Source organism: Oncorhynchus masou, chromosome 24 (genome assembly GCF_036934945.1).
Source record: "Oncorhynchus masou masou isolate Uvic2021 chromosome 24, UVic_Omas_1.1, whole genome shotgun sequence".
NCBI classification, from domain to species: domain Eukaryota; kingdom Metazoa; phylum Chordata; class Actinopteri; order Salmoniformes; family Salmonidae; genus Oncorhynchus; species Oncorhynchus masou.
Window position 1 is genome coordinate 112,704,697 of NC_088235.1, and position 24,558 is coordinate 112,729,254.

Sequence of the window (24,558 nt, forward strand, 5' to 3'; positions counted from 1 at the left end):
CTATGTGACATATTGTATTCTCAGCTTTCTAGACATAATGAGGGAGGAGCTGGAGTCTAACCTGCTATGTGACATGTTGTGTGATGTCATCCATCGCCACACCAGCAGCCACTTCGGCGCCTATGTGGACTACATCCGTAACATGCCTTACCAGGAACAGACCATGCACAACCTGGGGTATGTAAAGAAAATTGGTTAATATTGCCTCGGCTCTTTCCCAATTCCTCTTTACTCAAATCCTCTTTCCTCACCTCCTCCTCAGAAGACATTGGAGGAGATGGCTAGAGAGGAGGGACATGGGATGTTCTCATCCAATGCGATTTGTGAAGGATGCGAGGAGAGAGGATGCAAGGAATCAAGGAAAAAGTTCATTTAGAAAGAGCCCTGGTCTCAGATGTGCTCATTCCATGTGTCAGTTGTATTGGTAGTATCACGTTTCGGGTATGATCCAGATGCAGACAGTGTCAAATAAACAAAAGTGTATTTCTTATACAGGCAAATGACAGGTCAAAGGCCAGGCAGGGGTCAATAATCCAGTGAGGTGGGGCAATGTACAGAACGGCAGGCAGGCTCAGGGTTTGCAGGATTCCACCCGGAAGGGTGGCGATCCGCTTGTCGTCGATACCTGGAGGTGGTCTTGAGGAGGGCCGAACGGGCTCTCTTCCAGGTACGATGACAGCGGCAGACAAACATCTGGGCAGAAGGTATGCCGACCTCTTCTTTCTGCTCAGGGAAGAGTGGGGGCTGATAACCCAGGGAATGGTGATAGGCCCGTGGCAGAGCAGGGAAGGGGGTTGCAGGCATATTCGATCCACACAAGCTGCTGGCTCCAGGTGGTGCGGAGACCAGGCAGCGCAGAGTAGTCTTAAGGTCCTGGTTGGCTCGCTTCGACTGGCCGTTGGACTGGGGGGTGGAACCTGGAGGACAGGCTGGCTGACGACCCAATGAGGGTGCAGAACGTCTTCCAGAACCGGGACGAGAAGCCAGGATGCTGTAGCCACAGGTAAAGCGTCAGTAAAAGTTGGCGAAACCCAGGAACCGCTGCAGCTGTACTCTGGATGTAGGCTGCGGACAATCCACCACCGCTCTTATCTTCCCGGGATCCAGCTGCTCCCTGCAGCAATGATGTAACCCAGAAAGGGGATAGTGGAGTGATGGAATTCGCACTTCTGCTTTTTCAAAAAGCTGGTTCTCTGGGAGGCATTGGAGAACCTGTCGGACGTGGAGTACGTGTTCTTGGGCTGGGTGAGAAAAGATGAGAATGTCATCGAGGTAGACGAAGACGAACCGGTTCAACATGTTGCTGAGAACATCAATAAGCAGAGCCTGGAACACAGCAGGAACGTTGGTAAGGTCAAATGGCATGACCAGGTACTCGTTGTAGCCACTGGTCGTGCAGTCATTCACTCGTCCCCTCCCGTGGAGCGGCTCGAAGGCCGAGGAGATGAGAGGTAGCGGGTAGCGGTTCTTCACCGTGATGTCATTGAGACCACGGTAGTTGATAGGGTTTTGTCCGTCTTCTCCACAAAGAAGAACCCTGCACTGGTGGGGGAGGCAGAAAGACGGATCAACCCAGCAGCTATGAACCCAGCAGTCCTCAATGTACACTACCGGTCAAATGTTTTAGAGCACCGACTCATTCAAGGGTTTTTCCTTATTTTTACTATTTTCTATGTTGTGGAATAATAGTGAAGATATCAAAACTATGAAATAACACATATGGAACCATGTAGTAACCAAAAATAAGTGTTCGGGAAGAGGTGAATTGGCAGCCTTTGGAGACTCTCTGAGAAATTTGGGTGGCCTCGGGTTCTCTCGGCAACGGAGCCATCGGGGACTTCCGGGATACCTCAGAAGCGAGGTGGAATCCTTGGATGGATGAGTGAAATCGAATCTCCTCTACTTCCTTTCTTCTTGTAGTTGCCCATCGATCAGAATGGTCAAGGAACTGAGCGAATCGAGATCCGTCGGTAGTTCCAGGGCAGCAAGCTCGTCTTTTACTTCCTCCGAAACTCTGTGCAGGAACATGTCGAACAGTGCTTCTGGGTTCCAGGCACTCTCAGCTGCCTACGTCCAAAACTGAAGTCGCCACGCTTTGGGAGCCCTGCCGAAGCTGGAGTAACTTCCAGGCAGCTTCTTTCCCGGAAAATGGAGCATCGAAAACCATCTTTACCTCTGCCACGAACTCCTCCAGACTGGAGCATACGGCCGACTGTTGTCCCCATACTGCCGTAGCCCAGGCGAGAGCCCTCCTGGGCATCAGCGTGAGGAGGTACGATGTCTTAGAGCGGTCCGAGAGTAAAGAGGAGGACTGCAGCTCCATGATGAGTGAACACTGTGCAAGAAACGCCCAACAGATGCCCGACTCTCCATTCGAAGCGCTCCGGGGGAGGTAAGCGGTGTGACGGTACTGTAACAGGCGGGTAACTGAGGGGCTGGGAGGTTACCGTCGTGGTAGCCTGCATACTAGACAACCCACGGAATTACTCCAGCAATGTGTTCAATGCTTGGTCGTGGCGTTCGGCTAAGGTCTGCAACTCCTCGTGCCTTCCAATGGTGGCTCCTTGGGATGAGAGGGCGTTGCTGAGCTGGTCCGAGTCTGCTGGGTCAGTCATGGCCAGTTCGTACTATCACATTTCAGGTATGGCCCAGATGCAGACAGTGTCGAAGAAACAACAGTTTATTTCTAATACAGGGGCAGGCAAACAACAGGTCAAAGGGCAGGGGTCAATAATCCGGTAAGGTACAGAACGGCAGGCAGGCTCAGGGTCAGGGCGGGCAGAACGATCAAAACCAGGAAGGACTAGAAAACAGGAGCAGGGAAACAGGCAGGAACAGGGGAACAAACACTGGTAGGTTTCACAAACAAAACGAACTGGCAACAGACAAACAGAGAACACAGGTATAACACAGGGGATAAAGGGGAAGATGGGCGTCACCTGGAGGGAGGTGGAGACAAGCACAAAGACAGGTGAAACAGATCAGGGTGTGACAGGTTGTGAGACAGGACAGAGCATTATTTGCACTGTAGTGTATTATGCTACAACAGAGACTTAGTTTGTTCCTGTTTTGTAACTCTAATGCGTCCCTGAGCAGGAGGAAGAACCCCCAGATCATGGAAATATTAAGGGAGCTACAAGACGACCAACGCTGTTATCGTCTGCCCCTGAAGTCCTTCCTGGTCCTTCCCTTTCAGAGGATCACACGACTCAAGATCCTCATAGAGGTGAGAGGTGTGGAGATGATACGTTGTATCCCATTGAATAAATATGACCTGGTACTGCCATTATGCAAGATAATGCAGATTCATATTGATGGTGCTCCTGTTCCTAGAACATTTTGAAGAGTACCGAGCAGGGGTCAGAGAGGCAGATGTCTGCAGAGAAAGCACTGAGAGCACTGATAAAGGTATACAACTTTTCACCTGTTATTAGGCAAAGATTGTCTTGTAGGTCTTTCGGAGCATGCAGTTGCATGGTTTGCTAACGATCTGTCTGATAGAACTCAGTGCACTCAATTTGATGGGCTCATGTCAGTTACATTGTCTGTAATGGTGTGCCCCAGGGCTCTGAACTTGGTCCCCTCTTATTCACTATTTACAGTGCCTTGCGAAAGTATTCGGCCCCCTTGAACTTTGCGACCTTTTGCCACATTTCAGGCTTCAAACATAAAGATATAAAACTGTATTTTTTGTGAAGAATCAACAACGAGTGGGACACAATCATGAAGTGGAACGACATTTATTGGATATTTCAAACTTTTTTAACAAATCAAAAACTGAAAAATTGGGCGTGCAAAATTATTCAGTCCCCTTAAGTTAATACTTTGTAGCGCCACCTTTTGCTGCGATTACAGCTGTAAGTCACTTGGGGTATGTCTCTATCAGTTTGCACATCGAGAGACTGACATTTTTTCCCATTCCTCCTTGCAAAACAGCTCGAGCTCAGTGAGGTTGGATGGAGAGCATTTGTGAACAGCAGTTTTCAGTTCTTTCCACAGATTCTCGATTGGATTCAGGTCTGGACTTTGACTTGGCCATTCTAACACCTGGATATGTTTATTTTTGAACCATTCCATTGTAGATTTTGCTTTATGTTTTGGATCATTGTCTTGTTGGAAGACAAATCTCCGTCCCAGTCTCAGGTCTTTTGCAGACTCCATCAGGTTTTCTTCCAGAATGGTCCTGTATTTGGCTCCATCCATCTTCCCATCAATTTTAACCATCTTCCCTGTCACTGCTGAAGAAAAGCAGGCCCAAACCATGATGCTGCCACCACCATGTTTGACAGTGGGGATGGTGTGTTCAGGGTTATGAGCTGTGTTGCTTTACGCCAAACATATAACGTTTTGCATTGTTGCCAAAAAGTTCAATTTTGGATTCATCTGACCAGAGCACCTTCTTCCACATGTTTGGTGTGTCTCCCAGGTGGCTTGTGGCAAACTTTAAACAACACTTTTTATGGATATCTTTAAGAAATGGCTTTCTTCTTGCCACTCTTCCATAAAGGCCAGATTTGTGCAATATACGACTGATTGTTGTCCTATGGACAGAGTCTCCCACCTCAGCTGTAGATCTCTGCAGTTCATCCAGAGTGATCACGGGCCTCTTGGCTGCATCTCTGATCAGTCTTCTCCTTGTATGAGCTGAAAGTTTAGAGGGACGGCCAGGTCTTGGTAGATTTGCAGTGGTCTAATACTCCTTCAATTTCAATATTATCGCTTGCACAGTGCTCCTTGGGATGTTTAAAGCTTGGGAAATCTTTTTGTATCCAAATCCGGCTTTAAACTTCTTCACAACAGTATCTCGGACCTGCCTGGTGTGTTCCTTGTTCTTCATGATGCTCTCTGCGCTTTTAACGGACCTCTGAGACTATCACAGTGCAGGTGCATTTATACGGAGACTTGATCACACACAGGTGGATTGTATTTATCATCATTAGTCATTTAGGTCAACATTGGATCATTCAGAGATCCTCACTGAACTTCTGGAGAGAGTTTGCTGCACTGAAAGTAAAGGGGCTGAATAATTTTACACGCCCAATTTTTCAGTTTTTGATTTGTTAAAATTTTTTGAAATATCCAATAAATGTCGTTCCACTTCATGATTGTGTCCCACTTGTTGTTGATTCTTCACAAAAAAATACAGTTTTATATATTTATGTTTGAAGCCTGATGTGGCAAAAGGTCGCAAAGTTCAAGGGGGCCGAATTCTTTCACAAGGCACTGTATATGAATAATTTAGACAAAAATGTGCAAAATGCGCAACTTCACTTTCATGATGATGATACTGTTATTTGTTGTTGTGCCTCGTCTCTCACAATAGCTTTCCAGAACTTGTAAACTGCTTTTTATACTGTTCAACATACCTTGTGTCAATTGAAGCTTATCCTCAATAATGACAAAACTAAACTAATGGTGTTTTCTAAAGCAAGAATTAGACCTCTGAACCTTTCACCTGTTAGTACAAGTCAGGGCAATGAGATTGCGACTCTAACCTCATATAAATATCTTAGAATTTGAATTGATGACGGCCTCTCTTTTAAATTGCATATTTAACAACTTACCAAACAATTGAAGCTGAAATTGGGATTTTATTTTAGTCATAAGGCCTGTTTTTCTTTTGAAGCCAGAAGGAGGCTCGTATCAGCTACATTTATGCCTTTACTAGACTATGGGGATATTTTATATATGAATGCTTCCACTCAGTTTTACCATGGCACTTGAGTTTTATATTAAACTGCAAAACCCTTACGCACCACTGCACTTTGTATACCAGGGTTGGCTGGCCTTTTCTAGTCACTCATAGGTTCAGTCACTGGTATACTTTTATTTACAAAGCCATTTTGGGTTTACTACCTTTTTATTTGTGCATTTTTATTGTTCCGAAATGTGGTGGGTCACTCTCTTCGTTCGCTGGACTTTCTCCTGCTAACTGTTCCAAATGTCCCAACTGAATTTGGTAAAAGGGCTTTTATGTCCTCTGCGCCATCGTCCTGGAACGCCTTACAAAATACTTCTAAACTGGAAGAAGTTGTCCCGATTGGTGTTTTTAAATCACTGATGAATGATCTTGAGGCTGATTCCCTGGCCTGTTAATGTTTTTAATTAGCTGTTTTTGATTTTGTTATACTCTTGTGAATTCTGTGGTTTTTACTAGATTACTTGTAGTTTTTCATGTTGTTTGTCTGTAATTTTTGTAATGACTTGGTACTGCCTATCTTGGCCAGGACCCTCTTGAAAAATATATTTAAAATCTCAATGAGCCTTTCCTGGTTAAATAAAAGTTAAATAAATAAAAAATAAATACATTGCAATTAGGGCTGTTGCGGTGACCATATTACCGCCACACCGGCAGTCACGAGTCATGAAAGGAGTCAAATTCCATGTGACTGTTTAGTCACGGTAATTAGGCTTCTCCAAACTCTGATGCTGCCGATGGTCATTAGTAGCCTACCAAACTTGCTAACTGCCTGGTACTCAGCACACTCTATTGTCCCACTAATCTCTCTGACATCAATACAAATGTATTTGAAAATCGAATAAAACACTTTATGAGAGCCCATGAGCTCATGTTGCGCAACATTTCTATAGGCTATGCAATTGCGCGAGAAAACAGAGTGATGGCCTCTATTAAAAAGAGGAGGTTCCCATCATCATTCTATGGGCTCGGCCTACTAATATTAAACGCATTGCTTATCTTTACTACAGGACGATAGCCTGCCTGGCTGGCATGAAAATGAACCACAGGAAAGCGTCATCCATTCACTATTTAAGTGCATAGATGACAGGTATTTTTTACAATGCCCCTGTTTTGAGAAAGGTGCATTATGGTCCATTCTAAATCCAGAAGAAAAAGAAACACACACCTATTAAGACGAGGCGTTGGCTAGCGGAATAGAAACTTGAAAATAAAAGAGAGCCGCACACTCTAGGAGCTCAGATGCAAAAATGTAATACCAACGTTTCGACAGCCAAACTGTCTTCATCCATTCTAAATCCAAACAAATTTCACACATATATTATTTAGTACATGTAAAGAGAAGATTAAATCAAGAATATTCTGATGGATGACAATATAGCCTATCATTTGTGAATGATAAATAAATGATATATTATCACTTGTAAATGATGCCCAGCGTAAAGCAAGAAACAATGGCTTTTTTTGTGTGTGACTTTTTCTAATCATAGTCGCACAGCTCATGTAGCCTCGCCCATAGGCCAATATGTGGCCAAATAACCTCTTAAAATGTAGCACATTAATCCACTTTACAAGGGGTGTAGAGGCTAACTGGTATACATAAGCACCGTCAACTACTATGGGGAATAGTATATTGACATAGACCAGTGCTTTTGCTGTTCGTTAGTCCTACTACTCATCTTGTTGGCTGATGAAAAGTAAATGTGGACAGTTCTTCCATTATCTTTAATATGTACCTCGGAATTGGATAAGGACGCACGCAGTTGTGCGTCCCCGATATGTCTTTCTTCACTTGTAGCCTGTGAGAAAGACCCGATCGATCACGTGAGCCATGTGAGTGAGAGATGCTTCTGAGCACCTTCAGGGATGAAGGGCACAATGCCACACTCTGGGTCAAGGGCACAATGCCACACTGTGGGTCAAGGGCACAATGCCACACTGTGGGTCAAGGGCACAATGCCACACTGTGGGTCAAGGGCACAATGCCACACTGTGGGTCAAGGGCACAATGCCACACTCTGGGTCAAGGGCACAATGCCACACTGTGGGTCAAGGGCACAATGCCACACTGTGGGTCAAGGGCACAATGCCACACTCTGGGTCAAGGGCACAATGCCACACTGTGGGTCAAGGGCACAATGCCACACTGTGGGTCAAGGGCACAATGCCACACTGTGGGTCAAGGGCACAATGCCACACTCTGGGTCAAGGGCACAATGCCACACTGTGGGTCAAGGGCACAATGCCACACTCTGGGTCAAGGGCACAATGCCACACTGTGGGTCAAGGGCACAATGCCACACTCTGGGTCAAGGGCACAATGCCACACTCTGGGTCAAGGGCACAATGCCACACTGTGTGTCAAGGGCACAATGCCACACTCTGGGTCAAGGGCACAATGCCACACTCTGGGTCAAGGGCACAATGCCACACTGTGGGTCAAGGGCACAATGCCACACTGTGGGTCAAGGGCACAATGCCACACTCTGGGTCAAGGGCACAACCGCCACTGGCCGCAAAAGGCATGGATTTGTTTTTTTTGGGGGGGGGGGGCATTACGACCACACAAAGGGGACGTCCCCGGGAAAATTCGAAGCATTAGCAAGTTCTTGTCAAATTGTGAATGAGAGACTGATGAAGTGTGTTCAGCCTGCGCAAAAAAAAACAAAGCAGAGCTCATGCCTTTCAAGCAACTTTTTTCAAATCATCATTAGAGTCTCATCATTCAACCTTACAGCGTATTAAACATCAAAACATATAGCCCAACGATTGTAGAACAACTAAAGTTACATTCATTACTCTAAATTAAGCATATTGGAGTTTATATTTCTTTGTTAACTCCCTCAAATCGTTTGGAGAAAATATCCTTTCTATTTAATTCAGCTTTGTTCAATTGTATTCTTGTTACTGTAATATTAACCTGTTTACTATGGGCACGCAATTCATCCAAAGGGGGCAGTATTGTCCCGAGTCTTAACAAGTTAAATAATCCAAATTCAAAGCACATCTTGACTGCTAAATTAACTCATGCAGCCCACAGCCATATGGCATAGCCAGTTCAGGACCTCACATAAGGACAACTCAGAGAATGCGATTCTGTTCTTCTGAAATAGACTACCTTTTTCCTCAAATCATGTTTCTTTAGACCTGTCTAAAATAAATAATGGATTTATTGTGATGGTGTAGACTATATTACTTTTTAAAATGTAGATGTTCCTAAGGTCTGCACCAGTGGCTTGTAGGCTGTGTGTGGAAGCCAGGAGATGCTAAATGTGTTTATGTTAATTAACGGTTAATTACCGTGAGACCGGCAGTTATTTGCTTGACAATCAGCGGCTGCCGTAATGTCATGACCGCCGCAGCCCTAATTACAAAACTTTATAATATTAGACACACAGGACTAGCACAATTTCCACCCAATGGCATTGAGCTCATCGTGCCCTCTGACCCCTCAGGTAGTTGAGGCCTGCAATAGGGAGGTGGGGAGGATGAAGATGATGGAAGAAATCGTTCACATCGCCAACAAAACTGAGTTTGAATGCAAGGTGAAAAAAAATGCTAAATACAATTTTGATTTTCAATTAAGTAGCATTAAATAGTGATAAATGATAAATCAGTAGAGATCCCGAGAATGAGATTTAACCAGAACTCTTAATCAAACCTTAAACGATCCTAGTCACACATGTATTTTCCCTCTTCAAGGCCCTGCCCCTGGTGTCTTCCTCTCGTTGGCTAGTGAGACAGGGGCAACTAGCTCAGCTGTCAGAGAAAGAAAACATCTTTGGTCACCGGAAGCTCTGTCACATCTACCTTTTCCTCTTCAATGACCTACTGCTGGTGACCACTAGGAAAGGGTCTGTTGTCTGTTGTATCATCTTACACTTACTATACAGTCCTAGTATAGTAGTCTGCGTTTCAGTCTCAAGTTACAATACACTGACTGTTATGATGTTGGTGTGCCTGACTTAACTACATTTAAATTGAATCTTAGCATGGATCGGTTTGTGGTGCGGGATCATGTCCACCGTTCCCTGATAGAGGTGAGTGAAGGACTGGAGGAGAAGGAGGATTTGGAGTGTGCTTCATGGGAGAGGATGTTCTGCCTCGCTCTGCTGAAGAACCAGAGGGGAACAACATCTCAGTTCCTGCTGCAGGCCTCCACACAGTAAGTTTACCACATATCCTAAAGATCAGCAAAACCACATCTTAGTTCCTGCTTCAGCCACCTCGTAGTGAGTTAGTTTACACATCCTAGATATGACCAATGAAGCATGTAACCACACAGAATGTGTACATCTATGGATCAGACAGGCAGTACTACTACACTAGCCCACTTAAAAAATACTAGGGTACTGCATACTATGGTATAAATACTATAGTGTTACTATATTTATTTACTATAGTATTCACATTAGGGGTTTTGCGGACATGACTGTATTATACTGTAGTATGTATGGTCTACTATAGTATAAATACTGTAGCATTTATGGTCTACTATAGTATAAATACTGTATTATTACTATAGTTAATTGTTACGCGGAGTGGAACAGGGACACCCAAGAGCAAACTCAGACGAGGAGACTGGGATGAAGTAACCAAGGTATTTATTGAAACACAGGGGGAATATGGAGTGCAGGTCATGGGAAGTACAGACGGGTTGCAGGTAACCAGGTGAGGAGGCTGAGGCTGGAGCGAGAGGGGAGGAGTGGCGGCAGGTCAAGGAGACACAGAATGAGCAGTAGAGGGCGTGGCAGGAGCAGATTTGACAGTTAATAGTGTTTTTGTTTTATTATCTTTGACATACAGTATAAGTAGGGTCTTTTTCCTTAAGGGACAAATACTAAAAGTTATTACTTACCTAGAGGTTATTTTCCATAGCTTTTTTTCCATAGGTGGAACTGTAGTCTGGACTTGTAGGGAACAGAATATATGATCTATACTTGGCATGCAAGTTTCTCACTTATAGGTGGCACAAATTGGGACATGGGTTAGCGGAATGGGTGGGGTAAATGAAAAATTAAATACTGTAGTATTACTATAGTTGTAAATCTGTAGTGTTTTTTGCAGACACTAGTGTGTTTGCGAAATTACTGCAGTGTTTATTACAGTGAATACTGTAGTAGTCTACAGTAAACTATGAAAATCTATAATAAGCACTACACAATCAAGGGATACTACAGTGTGTAGTATAGCATTCTACAGTATACTACAGTTTACTTCAGAATTCTATAGTAAGTACTATAGTATTCTATAGTAAACTGTAGTATTTTTTAATGTGGGATACTCCTGATGACCAGTCGACCGATTGGCCCAATATGGTCTGAAAGAATGGGATCTCAGCAATGCATTAAAATAGGCTATCACTGCCCCTTAAGATATTTAATGGTGTCCCTTCATTTTGAAAGTAATGGAAAGTCCTAGGTGTAGGGGTTGATACATCTATCTTAAGGGCAAATCAAGTCTGACATTTTGAAATGGAAATATCCAACTTTAGAAGCCTTTTTAAACCTTGAATACATTTCAAGTTTTAATATCCTGCTATGCAGGAAAATTATTAGCAACAAAATAAAAAATAAAATTAAGATCCTACATCTGTAAATATTTTGCTGTGGGACCTGGGATTTTTATTTGGTAGCACTAGTGTTCCACACCTGGAAAAATATTCAACCTGATAACAAATTAAATGCCAAAATTATGTGTGTGCCATTGTGGGAAAGCAAAGTTTTTACACTTTTATCATAATTGTTTTGTGTCCAGTTTTTTCTGGCTGTTATTACAATATGTATTATTATTTGAGCAGCGTACATAGTGAGCAGTCTATACATTCAGCGGCTCTTGGAGGAGAGACAGTAAGTTGATACAAACTCTTCTTTATTGTTATATCAACACGTTCGGGCTTCAGCTGGGATCAACGAAAAATCACAGTGGGAATACACAGCAAAAAAATGACCAATGAGATGCGATTTTTGAAACTTATAAAGCCTCAATTTCTTCACCTCTAAGCTGTAAGACAAGCCATCTCTCCACACCATTCACCCCAGAAGCTGGAGTCCCTCAAGGTGCAGTCCTCAGCCCACTTCTATTCATCATCTACATCTCAGACATCCGCCTTCTGTCTGACAAGAATCACAATTTGCCGATGACTTATGCTACTGGACCAACTCAAAGTTTCTACAAGTAGCTTCCCCCCCAAAAAATTCAACAAGTGCATAGAAGAAAGAGAAAAGTGGTGAAACAAGTGACACTCAACCCTCAAAAAACATAGTGTTATTTTTTTATTTTACCTTTATTTAACTAGGCAAGTCAGTTAAGAACAAATTCTTATTTTCAATGATGGCCTAGGAACAGTGGGCTAACTGCCTGTTCAGGGGCAGAACGACAGAGTTGTACCTTGTCAGCTCGGGGATTTGAACTTGCAACCTTTTGGTTACTTGTCCAACATTCCAACCACTAGGCTACCCTGCCGCCCCTATTCACCAGACACGCAAACCAAAGGAACACATAACTCTCAAAATTAAATAATACAAATAGAAAAAGATAAAGTTTCTGGGGGAAATATTTCAAAGCAATATGTTGTTGATGACCCATATTGAGAACATTGAGAAAGAGGGATGGCAAGAGGACTAATCACCTGAAAGCACTTTGTGGAAAGAATGGAGCATCAACGGAAACCATTTTAGAAGTATATTTTAGCTACATCAGATTACTCTTCGAGTACACACTATCCTCCTTGGATCACAGCCTTCACACCACAAATGAACCGACTGCAAAGAATCCAGAACCAAGAAATAAAACTGCATTCAGCAGGTGTAAAGTACTTCAGGAAAAAAAACTTTAAAGTACTACTTAAGTAGTTTTTGGGGGTATCTGAACTGTACTTTACTATTTATATTTTTTACAACTTTTGCTTTTACTTCACTACATTCCAAAAGAAAATAATGTACTTTTTACTCCATACATTTTCCATGACACCCAAAAGTACTCGTTACATTTTGAATGGCTAGCAGGTGTCACATTCTGACCTTAGTTCTTTTATTATGTCTTTGTTTTAGTATGGTCAGGGCGTGAGTTGGGTGGGTTGTTTTGGGATTTAGCCTGATATGGTTCTCAATCAGAGGAAGCTGTTTATCGTTGTCCCTGATTGAGAACCATATTTAGGTAGCCTGGTTTCACTTTTGAGTTGTGGGAGATTTTTTCTGTTAGTGTGTGTTGCACCTAGACGGAGCTGTTTCGTTTGCTCTCTTTTGTTATTTAGTGTTCAGTTCAGTTTATTAAAAGGATGGACACTTACCACGCTGCGCATTGGTCTGACATTTCTTACTCCTCGTCAGAGGAGGACGAAGACAGCCTTTACAGCAGGACAGGAAAATTCATGCACTTATCAAGAGAACATCCCTGGTCATCCCTAATGCCTCTGATCTGGAGGACTCACTAAACAGAGAACATCCCTGGTCATCCCTACTGCCTCTGATCTGGAGGACTCACTAAACAGAGAACATCCCTGGTCATTCCTACTGCCTCTGATCTGGAGGACTCACTAAACAGAGAACATCCCTGGTCATCCCTACTGCCTCTGCTCTGGTGGACTCACTAAACAGAGAACATCCCTGGTCATCCCTACTGCCTCTGATCTGGAGGACTCCCTAAACAGAGAACATCCCTGGTCATCCCTACTGCCTCTGATCTGGAGCACTCACTAAAGAGAGAACAAACCCTGGTCATCCCTACTGCCTCTGATCTGGAGGACTCCCTAAACAGAGAACATCCCTGGTCATCCCTACTGCCTCTGATCTGGAGCACTCACTAAACAGAGAACAAACCCTGGTCATCCCTACTGCCTCTAATCTGGAGGACTCACTAAACAGAGAACATCCCTGGTCATCCCTACTGTCTCTGATCTGGAGGACCCACTAAACAGAGAACATCCCTGGTCATCCCTACTGCCTCTGATCTGGCGGACTCCCTAAACAGGGAACAGCCCGGGTCCTCCCTACTGCCTCTGATCTGGAGGACTCACTAAACAGAGAACATCCCTGGTCATCCCTACTGCCTCTGATCTGGTGGACTCCCTAAACAGAGAACATCCCTGGTCATCCCTACTGCCTCTGATCTGGAAGACTCACTAAACAGAGAACATCCCTGGTCGTCCCTACTGCCTCTGATCTGGAGGACTCACTAAACAGAGAACAGCCCTGGTCCTCCCTACTGCCTCTGATCTGGAGGACTCCCTAAACAGAGAACATCCCTGGTCATCCCTACTGCCTCTGATCTGGAGCACTCACTAAACAGAGAACAAACCCTGGTCGTCCCTACTGCCTCTAATCTGGAGGACTCACTAAACAGAGAACATCCCTGGTCATCCCTACTGTCTCTGATCTGGAGGACCCACTAAACAGAGAACATCCCTGGTCATCCCTACTGCCTCTGATCTGGCGGACTCCCTAAACAGAGAACATCCCTGGTCATCCCTACTGCCTCTGATCTGGAGGACTCACTAAACAGAGAACATCCCTGGTCGTCCCTACTGCCTCTGATCTGGAGGACTCACTAAACAGAGAACAGCCCGGGTCCTCCCTACTGCCTCTGATCTGGAGGACTCCCTAAACAGAGAACATCCCAGGTCATCCCTACTGCCTCTGATCTGGAGGACTCACTAAACAGAGAACATCCCTGGTCGTCCCTACTGCCTCTGATCTGGAGGACTCACTAAACAGAGAACAGCCCTGGTCCTCCCTACTGCCTCTGATCTGGAGGACTCCCTAAACAGAGAACATCCCTGGTCATCCCTACTGCCTCTGATCTGGAGCACTCACTAAAGAGAGAACAAACCCTGGTCATTCCTACTGCCTCTAATCTGGAGGACTCACTAAACAGAGAACATCCCTGGTCATCCCTACTGTCTCTGATCTGGAGGACCCACTAAACAGAGAATATCCCTGGTCATCCCTACTGCCTCTGATCTGGCGGACTCCCTAAACAGAGAACAGCCCGGGTCCTCCCTACTGCCTCTGATCTGGAGGACTCACTAAACAGAGAACATCCCTGGTCATCCCTACTGCCTCTGATCTGGTGGACTCCCTAAACAGAGAACATCCCTGGTCATCCCTACTGCCTCTGATCTGGAGGACTCACTAAACAGATAACATCCCTGGTCGTCCCTACTGCCTCTGATCTGGAGGACTCACTAAACAGAGAACAGCCCTGGTCCTCCCTACTGCCTCTGATCTGGAGGACTCCCTAAACAGAGAACATCCCTGGTCATCCCTACTGCCTCTGATCTGGAGCACTCACTAAACAGAGAACATCCCTGGTCATCCCTACTGTCTCTGATCTGGAGGACCCACTAAACAGAGAACATCCCTGGTCATCCCTACTGCCTCTGATCTGGCGGACTCCCTAAACAGAGAACATCCCTGGTCATCCCTACTGCCTCTGATCTGGAGGACTCACTAAACAGAGAACATCCCTGGTCGTCCCTACTGCCTCTGATCTGGAGCACTCACTAAGCAGAGAACAAACGCTGGTCATCCCTACTGCCTCTGATCTGGAGGACTCACTAAACAGAGAACATCCCTGGTCATCCCTACTGCCTCTGATCTGGAGGACTCACTAAACAGAGAACATCCCTGGTCATCCCTACTGCCTCTGATCTGGCAGACTCATTAAACACAAATGCTTTGTTTGTAAACGATGTCTGAGTGTTGGAGAGTGCCCATGGCTATCCATAAATAAAACCACAGGAAAATGGTGCCATCTAGTTTGCTCAATTTAGGGATTTTTAAATTATTTATACTTTTACTTTTAATACTTAAGTGTCAGGGCACAAGGCCAGACCCAGATGCAGACACAGGAGGCAGATGGTTTGAGTCTGTGATATTTATTAGTTTCCAAAAGGGTAGGCAGTCGTGTGGCTCAGTCGGTAGAGCATGGGGCTTGCAACGCCAAGCGTCGTGGGTTCGATTCCCGCTGGGGCCACCCATATGTAAAAGTAGTGGCCCCAGCCGACTTGTAAGTCGCTTTGGACAAAAGCGTCTGCTAAATGGGATATATTATAAGAGAATGGTCGTGGACAGGCAAAAGGTCAAAACCAGTTCAGAGTCCAGAAGGTACAGAGTGGCAGACAGGCTCAAGGTCAGGCAGGCGGGTACAGAGTCCAGAAGGTACAGAGTGGCAGACAGGCTCGAGGTCAGGCAGGCGGGTACAGAGTCCAGAAGGTACAGAGTGGCAGACAGGCTCGAGGTCAGGCAGGCGGGTACAGAGTCCAGAAGGTACAGAGTGGAGGTCAGGCAGGCAGGTACAGAGTCCAGAAGGTACAGAGTGGCAGACAGGCTCGAGGTCAGGCAGGCGGGTACAGAGTCCAGAAACACGCAAGGGTCAAAACCAGGAGGACTAGCAAAAGAGAATTTAAAAAATCAGGAGCACGGGAAAAACACGCTGGTTGACTTGAACAGACAAGATGAACTGGCAAAGAGAGACAGGAAACACAGGGATAAATACACTAGGGAAAATAAGCAACACCTGGAGGGGGTGGAGACAATCACAAGGACAGGTGCAACAGATCAGGGCGTGACACTTAAGTATATTTTGTCAATTACATTTACTTTTGATACTTAAGTATATTTAAAACCAAATACTTTTAGACTTTTACTCAAGTAGTATTTTACTCAGTGTACTTACCTACCAACCTTGTAATGTTTAATGAATCATTAATAATAAGTTTATGCTATTTATCAAGTACCCCACCCTAGTCCTTACCTTAAGGTTTCGTATCTATGTCCTCCAACCGAGGGTTTGTATCCTTCTTCTTTTATTAACGCTCACTAACTTGTTGTTACCAATAACATCTTACTAACCTGTTGTTACCAATAACATCTTACTAACTTATTGTTACCAATAACATCTTACTAACTTATTGTTACCAATAACATCTAACTAACTTATTGTTACCAATAACATCTTACTAACTTGTTGTTACCACTAACATGTTACCAATAACATCTTACTAACTTGTTGTTACCAATAACATCTTACTTACTTGTTGTTACCAATAACATGTTACCAATAACATCTTACTAACTTGTTGTTACCAATAACATCTTACTAACTTGTTGTTACCAATAACATATTACTAACTTGTTATTACCACTAACATCTTACTAACTTGTTATTACCACTAACGTATTACTAACTTGTTATTACCACTAACATATTACTAACTTGTTATTACCACTAACATATTACTAACTGGTTATTACCACTAACATATTACTAACTTGTTATTACCACTAACATATTACTAACTTGTTATTACCACTAACATATTACTAACTTGTTATTACCACTAACATATTACTAACTTGTTATTACCACTAACATATTACTAACTTGTTATTACCACTAACATATTATTAACTTGTTATTACCACTAACATATTACTAACCTGTTATTACCATAATGAACATCTTACTAACTTGTTATTAACAATAACGTCTTAGAATTTGTTTTTACAATAACATATTACTAACTTGTTATTACCTTAATTAACATATTACTAACTTGTTATTACCAATAACGTCTTAGAATTTGTTATTACAATAACATCTTAGTAACTTGTTATTATCATAATTAACATATTACTAAATTGTTATTACCACTAACATATTACTAACTTGTTATTACCTTAATTAACATATTACTAACTTGTTATTACCACTAACATATTACTAACTTGTTATTACCATAATTAACATATTACTAACTTGTTATTACCTTAATTAACATATTACTAACTTGTTATTACCACTAACATATTACTAACTTGTTATTACCATAATTAACATATTACTAACTTGTTATTACCTTAATTAACATATTACTAACTTGTTATTACCACTAACATATTACTAACTTGTTATCACCACAATTAACATATTACTAACTTGTTATTACCTTAATTAACATATTACTAACTTGTTATTACCAGATTTAACACCTTTTTGTTAAACTCTTTATTTCTCATAATCTTTTAACTTATTAGTTTGTTTTAATTAAAATCAGTTCAGGAAACGAGCCAATCACGCTTTTGTGATCCACAAACACTTCCATAAGCATCCTTTAATACCAAACCCTCCTTCTTTGCCCCCTGCCTGCCTTGCCTCCTCCTCTCATTCCATGAGCAGAGGCTCTGAACTATCCAATCAGGCCCCAGTCCAGCCAGGCACCTGTAAAATCTTGGTCCTGATGAAAACTGAGGTGTATTAAACAAACTAAACCCATTTTTAATTTTAACAATAAAGAAGCACTTGTATCCTTCCACTATCCTCCACGAGTTTCTCAATTTCCTCTTCCCTTGAGAGTGAGAGAGCAGAAGTGTTCACTTCCCTTGAAGAGAAGCTTGATTAAGGGAAAGTGACTGGCTTAGCAGCACTGCAGCTTCCGGCTACCATAGACTATAAAGCACCGCTCATTTTTCTAGTGCTAAATAACGTCTGGTGCTCCTAGCTTTTAAGTTGGCAGCACCAGTGTTATCAATAGAGAACATGTTTTAGAGCTTTGAGTGTGACCGTTTTACTTCTTGTCTTCCGCTGCTGTAGTGCAGAGAAGATAACCTGGATGGAGGTGTTGAGTCATCGAGTGGACGGGATGGAAGGAATCTATGAAGAATGGGGTGAGTGTCATTCAGGGACCTTGTCTTTCTACCAACAGATAACTCAGGAATAAATTAGATTGGACCCTGATCGTGTTCTTGCCTCCAAATGGAATTTGCACAGGGCTATCAGATTATCTCAAAGGCCCTGTTGTTTCTCGTCTTTCCACTAGAGGTCAGAACATTCAACGATATTTGGCAGAGATTTAGCATGGATTGGTTCAGGTACCATAGGCCTCCTCAGTGGGACTTCTGTTTACTCATTCATTGTCGTGTTTAAAACTAATAAGTCAAACGACAACACATATTCTAAGGTGTAATGCACATTTATAAACACACGTGTATAGAACCTTAAACACGTCGCCTTTCTCAGACTGTCCTCAGGTGCGATGCACTGAGGTCTACGTAGCGCAGCAGCCAGGGGAACTGAGCGTACAGCTGGGTGATACCATCAACGTCATACAGAAAACTGCCGATGGTAGGTTTATGTCAACCAGAAAACCATGACAGTGTTTTTCACTCAGGTACTCCTACTCTACCGGATACAGTCAGAGGAGGATGGGGCCAACCCCCCCCCGAGTCTAGTTCCCATAGAGATCCTATTAAATTACTACGGGGTCTATGTCGTAAACCCTCAAAGTGTCCGAAATTGGGTGAAAATGGCAGCCATCTTGGTCAGGGAGAAATCCAAAACCAGTCTATTTGGATTGAATGGCAGTAGAGGAATAGGTGATGCATTTCCTGCTTTTCCTCATGCAGGACAATAAAAGTAAGGCATGTGATGTATCAGAAATTGTGTAATGGAATTAAAGTTAAATTCAAATATTGATATATAATGCTAAATACAGTTTAAACGGGTTGTATACCAATTTTCTGTAAATAGCCTCTAAAATATTTGTAAACGGACTATAATGTCTCAGATTTAGTTTTATTGTGAAGCTGTGAGTGATGTTATACGATACAATATCAGTACTTGTTGCATTCACAACTTGTCTAAGTCCTGTCATCGACTGGACTGACTGCATTGTTTGAACAGAATGGTGGAGGCTCCCGAGTGGCGCAGCGGTCTAAGGCACTGCATTTCAGTGCTAGAGGCGTCACTACAGACTCTGGTTCAACTCTAGGCCGTATCACAACTGGTCTTGATTGGGAGTCCCATAGGGAGGTGCACAATTGGCCCAGTGTCATCCGGGTTTGGCCGCGGTAGGCCGTCACTGTAAATAAAAAAAATATTGTCCAGCGAGCTAATACACATACAGTGCAGATAAATTCTTCACATTCATTGTTTTACACAATATCTTATCACAGCACTGGCAAACCATGGTTGACCAACTCCCTGACCAACTCCCTGACCAACATGGCTGACTTTTGGACCATCATAAGAAGGATCCATGCTAGTTAGTATTCTAACTACTCATTCTATGATAGTCATTCTCAAGGTGTATTCCTTCTACAGAGTTTTTCCTTGCCACTGTGCTTCTGCTTGCCCTTTGAGGTATCGGGTATAGGCCGGGTTACTGTAAAGCACTTCATGACCATTTCCTGTGGATGTCAAAAGGGAAATATAAATCAATGTGATTTTACAGGTTAATTTGCTTTTCCCAATCTCAATACTGCTTGTAATCATGTCTTGGAAGTCCATCTTCATACCCCCCCCCCACCCCCCACCCCCCACACTAACAACATGTCTTGCTATCACAGGTTTCCTAGAGGGCAGGAGACTTGTGGACGGTGAGCGGGGCTGGTTCCCGGATTACTGTGCGGTGCAGGTCACCAATGAGTACGTCCAGAGAAAACACCTCAGGCAGCGCCGCCATGTTTTACAGACTGCCAACCGCATCCTGAACCGACGGCACACTGTCGCCCAGGCAACTGCCTGCTTCAGATAGGAAGGTCTTTCTGAACGAGGTCGGCATCTCAAATGGCACCCTATCTATCCCTTATAGCAGGGCGTTCACAATAATTAGACGGTTGATCAACTGAATTAGGTTAGTTTCAAATGGCACCCTATCTAGCCCTTATATCAGGGCGTTCACAATAATTAGAGGGTTGATCAACTGAATTAGGTTAGTTTCAAATGGCACCCTATCTAGCTCTTATATCAGGGCGTTCACAATAATTAGAGGGTTGATCAACTGAATTAGGTTAGTTTCAAATGGCACCCTATCTAGCCCTTATATCAGGGCGTTCACAATAATTAGAGGGTTGATCAACTGAATTAGGTTAGTTTCAAATGGCACCCTATCTAGCCCTTATATCAGGGCGTTCACAATAATTAGAGGGTTGATAAACTGAATTAGGTTAGTTTCAAATGGCACCCTATCTATCCCTTATAGCAGGGCGTTCACAATAATTAGAGGGTTGATCAACTGAATTAGGTTAGTTTCAAATGGCACCCTATCTAGCCCTTATATCAGGGTGTTCACAATAATTAGACGGTTGATCAACTGAATTAGGTTAGTTTCAAATGGCACCCTATCTATCCCTTATAGCAGGGCGTTCACAATAATTAGACGGTTGATCAACTGAATTAGGTTAGTTTCAAATGGCACCCTATCTATCCCTTATAGCAGGGCGTTCACAATAATTAGACGGTTGATAAACTGAATTAGGTTAGTTTCAAATGGCACCCTATCTATCCCTTATATCAGGGTGTTCACAATAATTAGAGGGTTGATCAACTGAATTAGGTTAGTTTCAAATGGCACCCTATCTATCCCTTATATCAGGGCGTTCACAATAATTAGACGGTTGATCAACTGAATTAGGTTAGTTTCAAATGGCACCCTATCTATCAGGGCGTTCACAATAATTAGAGGGTTGATCAACTGAATTAGGTTAGTTTCAAATGGCACCCTATCTATCCCTTATATCAGGGCGTTCACAATAATTAGACGGTTGATCAACTGAATTAGGTTAGTTTCAAATGGCACCCTATCTAGCCCTTATATCAGGGCGTTCACAATAATTAGAGGGTTGATCAACTGAATTAGGTTAGTTTCAAATGGCACCCTATCTATCCCTTATATCAGGGCGTTCACAATAATTAGACGGTTGATCAACTGAATTAGGTTAGTTTCAAATGGCACCCTATCTATCCCTTATAGCAGGGCGTTCACAATAATTAGAGGGTTGATCAACTGAATTAGGTTAGTTTCAAATGGCACCCTATCTATCCCTTATATCAGGGTGTTCACAATAATTAGAGGGTTGATCAACTGAATTAGGTTAGTTTCAAATGGCACCCTATCTATCCCTTATATCAGGGCGTTCACAATAATTAGAGGGTTGATCAACTGAATTAGGTTAGTTTCAAATGGCACCCTATCTATCAGGGCGTTCACAATAATTAGAGGATTGATCAACTGAATTAGGTTAGTTTCAAATGGCACCCTATCTATCCCTTATATCAGGGTGTTCACAATAATTAGACGGTTGATCAACTGAATTAGGTTAGTTTCAAATGGCACCCTATCTATCCCTTATATCAGGGCGTTCACAATAATTAGACGGTTGATCAACTGAATTAGGTTAGTTTCAAATGGCACCCTATCTAGCCCTTATATCAGGGCGTTCACAATAATTAGAGGGTTGATCAACTGAATTAGGTTAGTTTCAAATGGCACCCTATCTAGCCCTTATATCAGGGCGTTCACAATAATTAGAGGGTTGATCAACTGAATTAGGTTAGTTTCAAATGGCACCCTATCTAGCCCTTATATCAGGGCGTTCACAATAATTAGAGGGTTGATCAACTGAATTAGGTTAGTTTCAAATGGCACCCTATCTAGCTCTTATATCAGGGCGTTCACAATAATTAGACGGTTGATCAACTGAATTAGGTTAGTTTCAAATGGCACCCTATCTATCAGGGCGTTCACAATAATTAGACGGTTGATCAACTGAATTAGGTTAGTTTCAAATGGCACCCTATCTATCCCTTATATCAGGGCGTTCACAATAATTAGAGGGTTGATCAACTGAATTAGGTTAGTTTCAAATGGCACCCTATCTATCCCTTATATCAGGACGTTCACAATAATTAGAGGGTTGATCAACTGAATTAGGTTAGTTTCAAATGGCACCCTATCTATCCCTTATATCAGGGCGTTCACAATAATTAGACGGTTGATCAACTGAATTAGGTTAGTTTCAAATGGCACCCTATCTATCAGGGCGTTCACAATAATTAGACGGTTGATCAACTGAATTAGGTTAGTTTCAAATGGCACCCTATCTATCCCTTATATCAGGGCGTTCACAATAATTAGAGGGTTGATCAACTGAATTAGGTTAGTTTCAAATGGCACCCTATCTATCCCTTATATCAGGGCGTTCACAATAATTAGAGGGTTGATCAACTGAATTAGGTTAGTTTCAAATGGCACCCTATCTAGCCCTTATATCAGGGCGTTCACAATAATTAGACGGTTGATCAACTGAATTAGGTTAGTTTCAAATGGCACCCTATCTAGCCCTTATATCAGGGCGTTCACAATAATTAGAGGGTTGATCAACTGAATTAGGTTAGTTTCAAATGGCATCCTATCTAGCCCTTATATCAGGGCGTTCACAATAATTAGACGGTTGATCAACTGAATTAGGTTAGTTTCAAATGGCACCCTATCTAGCCCTTATATCAGGGCGTTCACAATAATTAGAGGGTTGATCAACTGAATTAGGTTAGTTTCAAATGGCACCCTATCTAGCCCTTATATCAGGGCGTTCACAATAATTAGACGGTTGATCAACTGAATTAGGTTAGTTTCAAATGGCACCCTATCTAGCCCTTATAGCAGGGTGTTCACAATAATTAGAGGGTTGATCAACTGAATTAGGTTAGTTTCAAATGGCACCCTATCTATCCCTTATATCAGGGTGTTCACAATAATTAGAGGGTTGATCAACTGAATTAGGTTAGTTTCAAATGGGGTTGGAGTGAAAACCACTCAGGATGGTAGCTCTCCAGGAACAGGGTTGGAGAGCACTGGTGTAAAACCTACAGGAGGGTAGCCATCCAGGAACAGGGTTAGAGAGCCCTGGTGTAAACCTACAGGAGGGTAACTCTCCAGGAACAGGGTTGGAGAACCCTGGTGTAAACCTACAGGAGGGTAGCCATCCAGGAACAGGGTTAGAGAGCCCTGGTGTAAACCTACAGGAGGGTAGCCATCCAGGAACAGGGTTGGAGAACCCTGCATGATGCACTTCTTCTGATCAGGGCCAATAGGGCTCTGGTCAAAAGTAGTGCACTATATAGGGAAAAGGTTGCCATTTGGGATGCAGAGGAGATATAACCAGTCACTGTCTTGATGTATTTCAGTCAGTTGATAATGTTCAGCTATTAATTTACTCTGAACCTAAAGTGTTTATTCTTACTATGTTTCTTATTCTGTCTATACACATTTTATTTCATTGAACTGACATATGACAGAATATCATTATAACTTACTGCAATTTAATTCTTCATGAAAATAAACTACAACGTATGAAATTGATTTGATTAATAACCGCAACATTTATTTTAATATTCCATATATCAGATTAACCAATTACAATAACTTCCTTGGTTACTTTTCATCCAATCTAGATTTGTAAAGTAATTCCATAAATTCCCATATTCACCAATCGTAAAAGACCTATCAAATGCAATCTGAACCAATAAGAGAGCGAATTAGTTGTGTTCTGTCCAATGACAAAGTGTCTTGTGGCTTCGAGCTTTTCCCGGAGACCCATCCAGTATATCGTATTCATTATTGGAGTTCCAGGATTTCAAGACGAAGGACAGAAGGTACGATCTCTTTTTTTTAACGGATTTATTGTTGCAATTTACTGTTGTTACTTTTTTTGTTTTAAGATTGATTTATCAAATGCACTACAGAAAGATACAAAGTAACCAACGTTCTGAAGTTACTCAATCAGTGAGGAATGCATGTTTTTTTATGTAGGCTTCTCGTCGGTGTAACGTAAGTTTTTCTTCGGCATGAATTATAACCAACAGTACATGTCACTGTTTTCGAGGCTCGTGATTGCTTCTTAGGTTATTTTAACTTGCGCTTTCACAGCAATCTCATGGCCACTATAATTAACTTTGATTGCAAAAGCAGCTATAACCAACAGCTATAACTAACTATACGTTAATTTGTTTAACTTTCCCATCGGATATAGTGTTGCATTTGTAGATCAATCGCTGATTTATTTTTCATTAATGTTTTA

General features: G+C 42.6%; 2 protein-coding genes across 10 annotated transcripts in view; both read left to right on the forward strand.

The window, feature by feature from the left end:
• The first annotated feature begins 30 nt into the window (after positions 1-30).
• On the forward strand, positions 31-20,385 carry LOC135513291 (ephexin-1-like). Of its 3 annotated transcripts, XM_064936179.1 has the most exons (9): positions 31-177; positions 3,097-3,226; positions 3,334-3,408; positions 9,154-9,243; positions 9,401-9,552; positions 9,690-9,863; positions 18,293-18,366; positions 18,719-18,823; positions 20,047-20,385. In XM_064936179.1, the coding sequence occupies exons 1-9, from the start codon at positions 38-40 to the stop codon at positions 20,232-20,234; spliced, it is 1,128 nt and encodes a 375-aa protein (XP_064792251.1). In that variant the 5' UTR covers positions 31-37; the 3' UTR covers positions 20,235-20,385. The 3 variants fall into 3 exon arrangements, with proteins under 3 accessions (XP_064792251.1, XP_064792253.1, XP_064792252.1); XM_064936181.1 differs by lacking the exon at positions 18,719-18,823; XM_064936180.1 differs by lacking the exon at positions 9,154-9,243.
• The window catches only part of farp2 (FERM, RhoGEF and pleckstrin domain protein 2), a 107,672-nt gene continuing 103,195 nt past the window's right edge, over positions 20,082-24,558 (forward strand). For 2 of the 7 annotated variants that reach the window (XM_064936178.1, XM_064936177.1), the window contains exon 1: positions 24,036-24,133. The gene's annotated coding sequence lies outside the window, so the exon portion shown is untranslated. Of the gene's footprint in view, positions 20,126-24,034; positions 24,134-24,558 lie in introns of those variants that run through there. The other 5 variants (XM_064936171.1, XM_064936175.1, XM_064936173.1 and 2 more) reach the window with 4 other exon arrangements.

What these genes read in the sequence shown, in the direction of transcription:
- LOC135513291 (XM_064936179.1), top strand. Translation starts at nt 38, where the DNA reads ATGAGGGAGGAGCTGGAGTCTAACCTGCTATGTGACATGTTGTGTGAT. An exon ending in GACTCAAGATCCTCATAGAG is followed by an intron (nt 3,227 to 3,333) that starts GTGAGAGGTGTG and finishes TCCTGTTCCTAG; the next exon opens with AACATTTTGAAGAGTACCGA. An exon ending in AGGAATCTATGAAGAATGGG is followed by an intron (nt 18,367 to 18,718) that starts GTGAGTGTCATT and finishes CGCCTTTCTCAG; the next exon opens with ACTGTCCTCAGGTGCGATGC.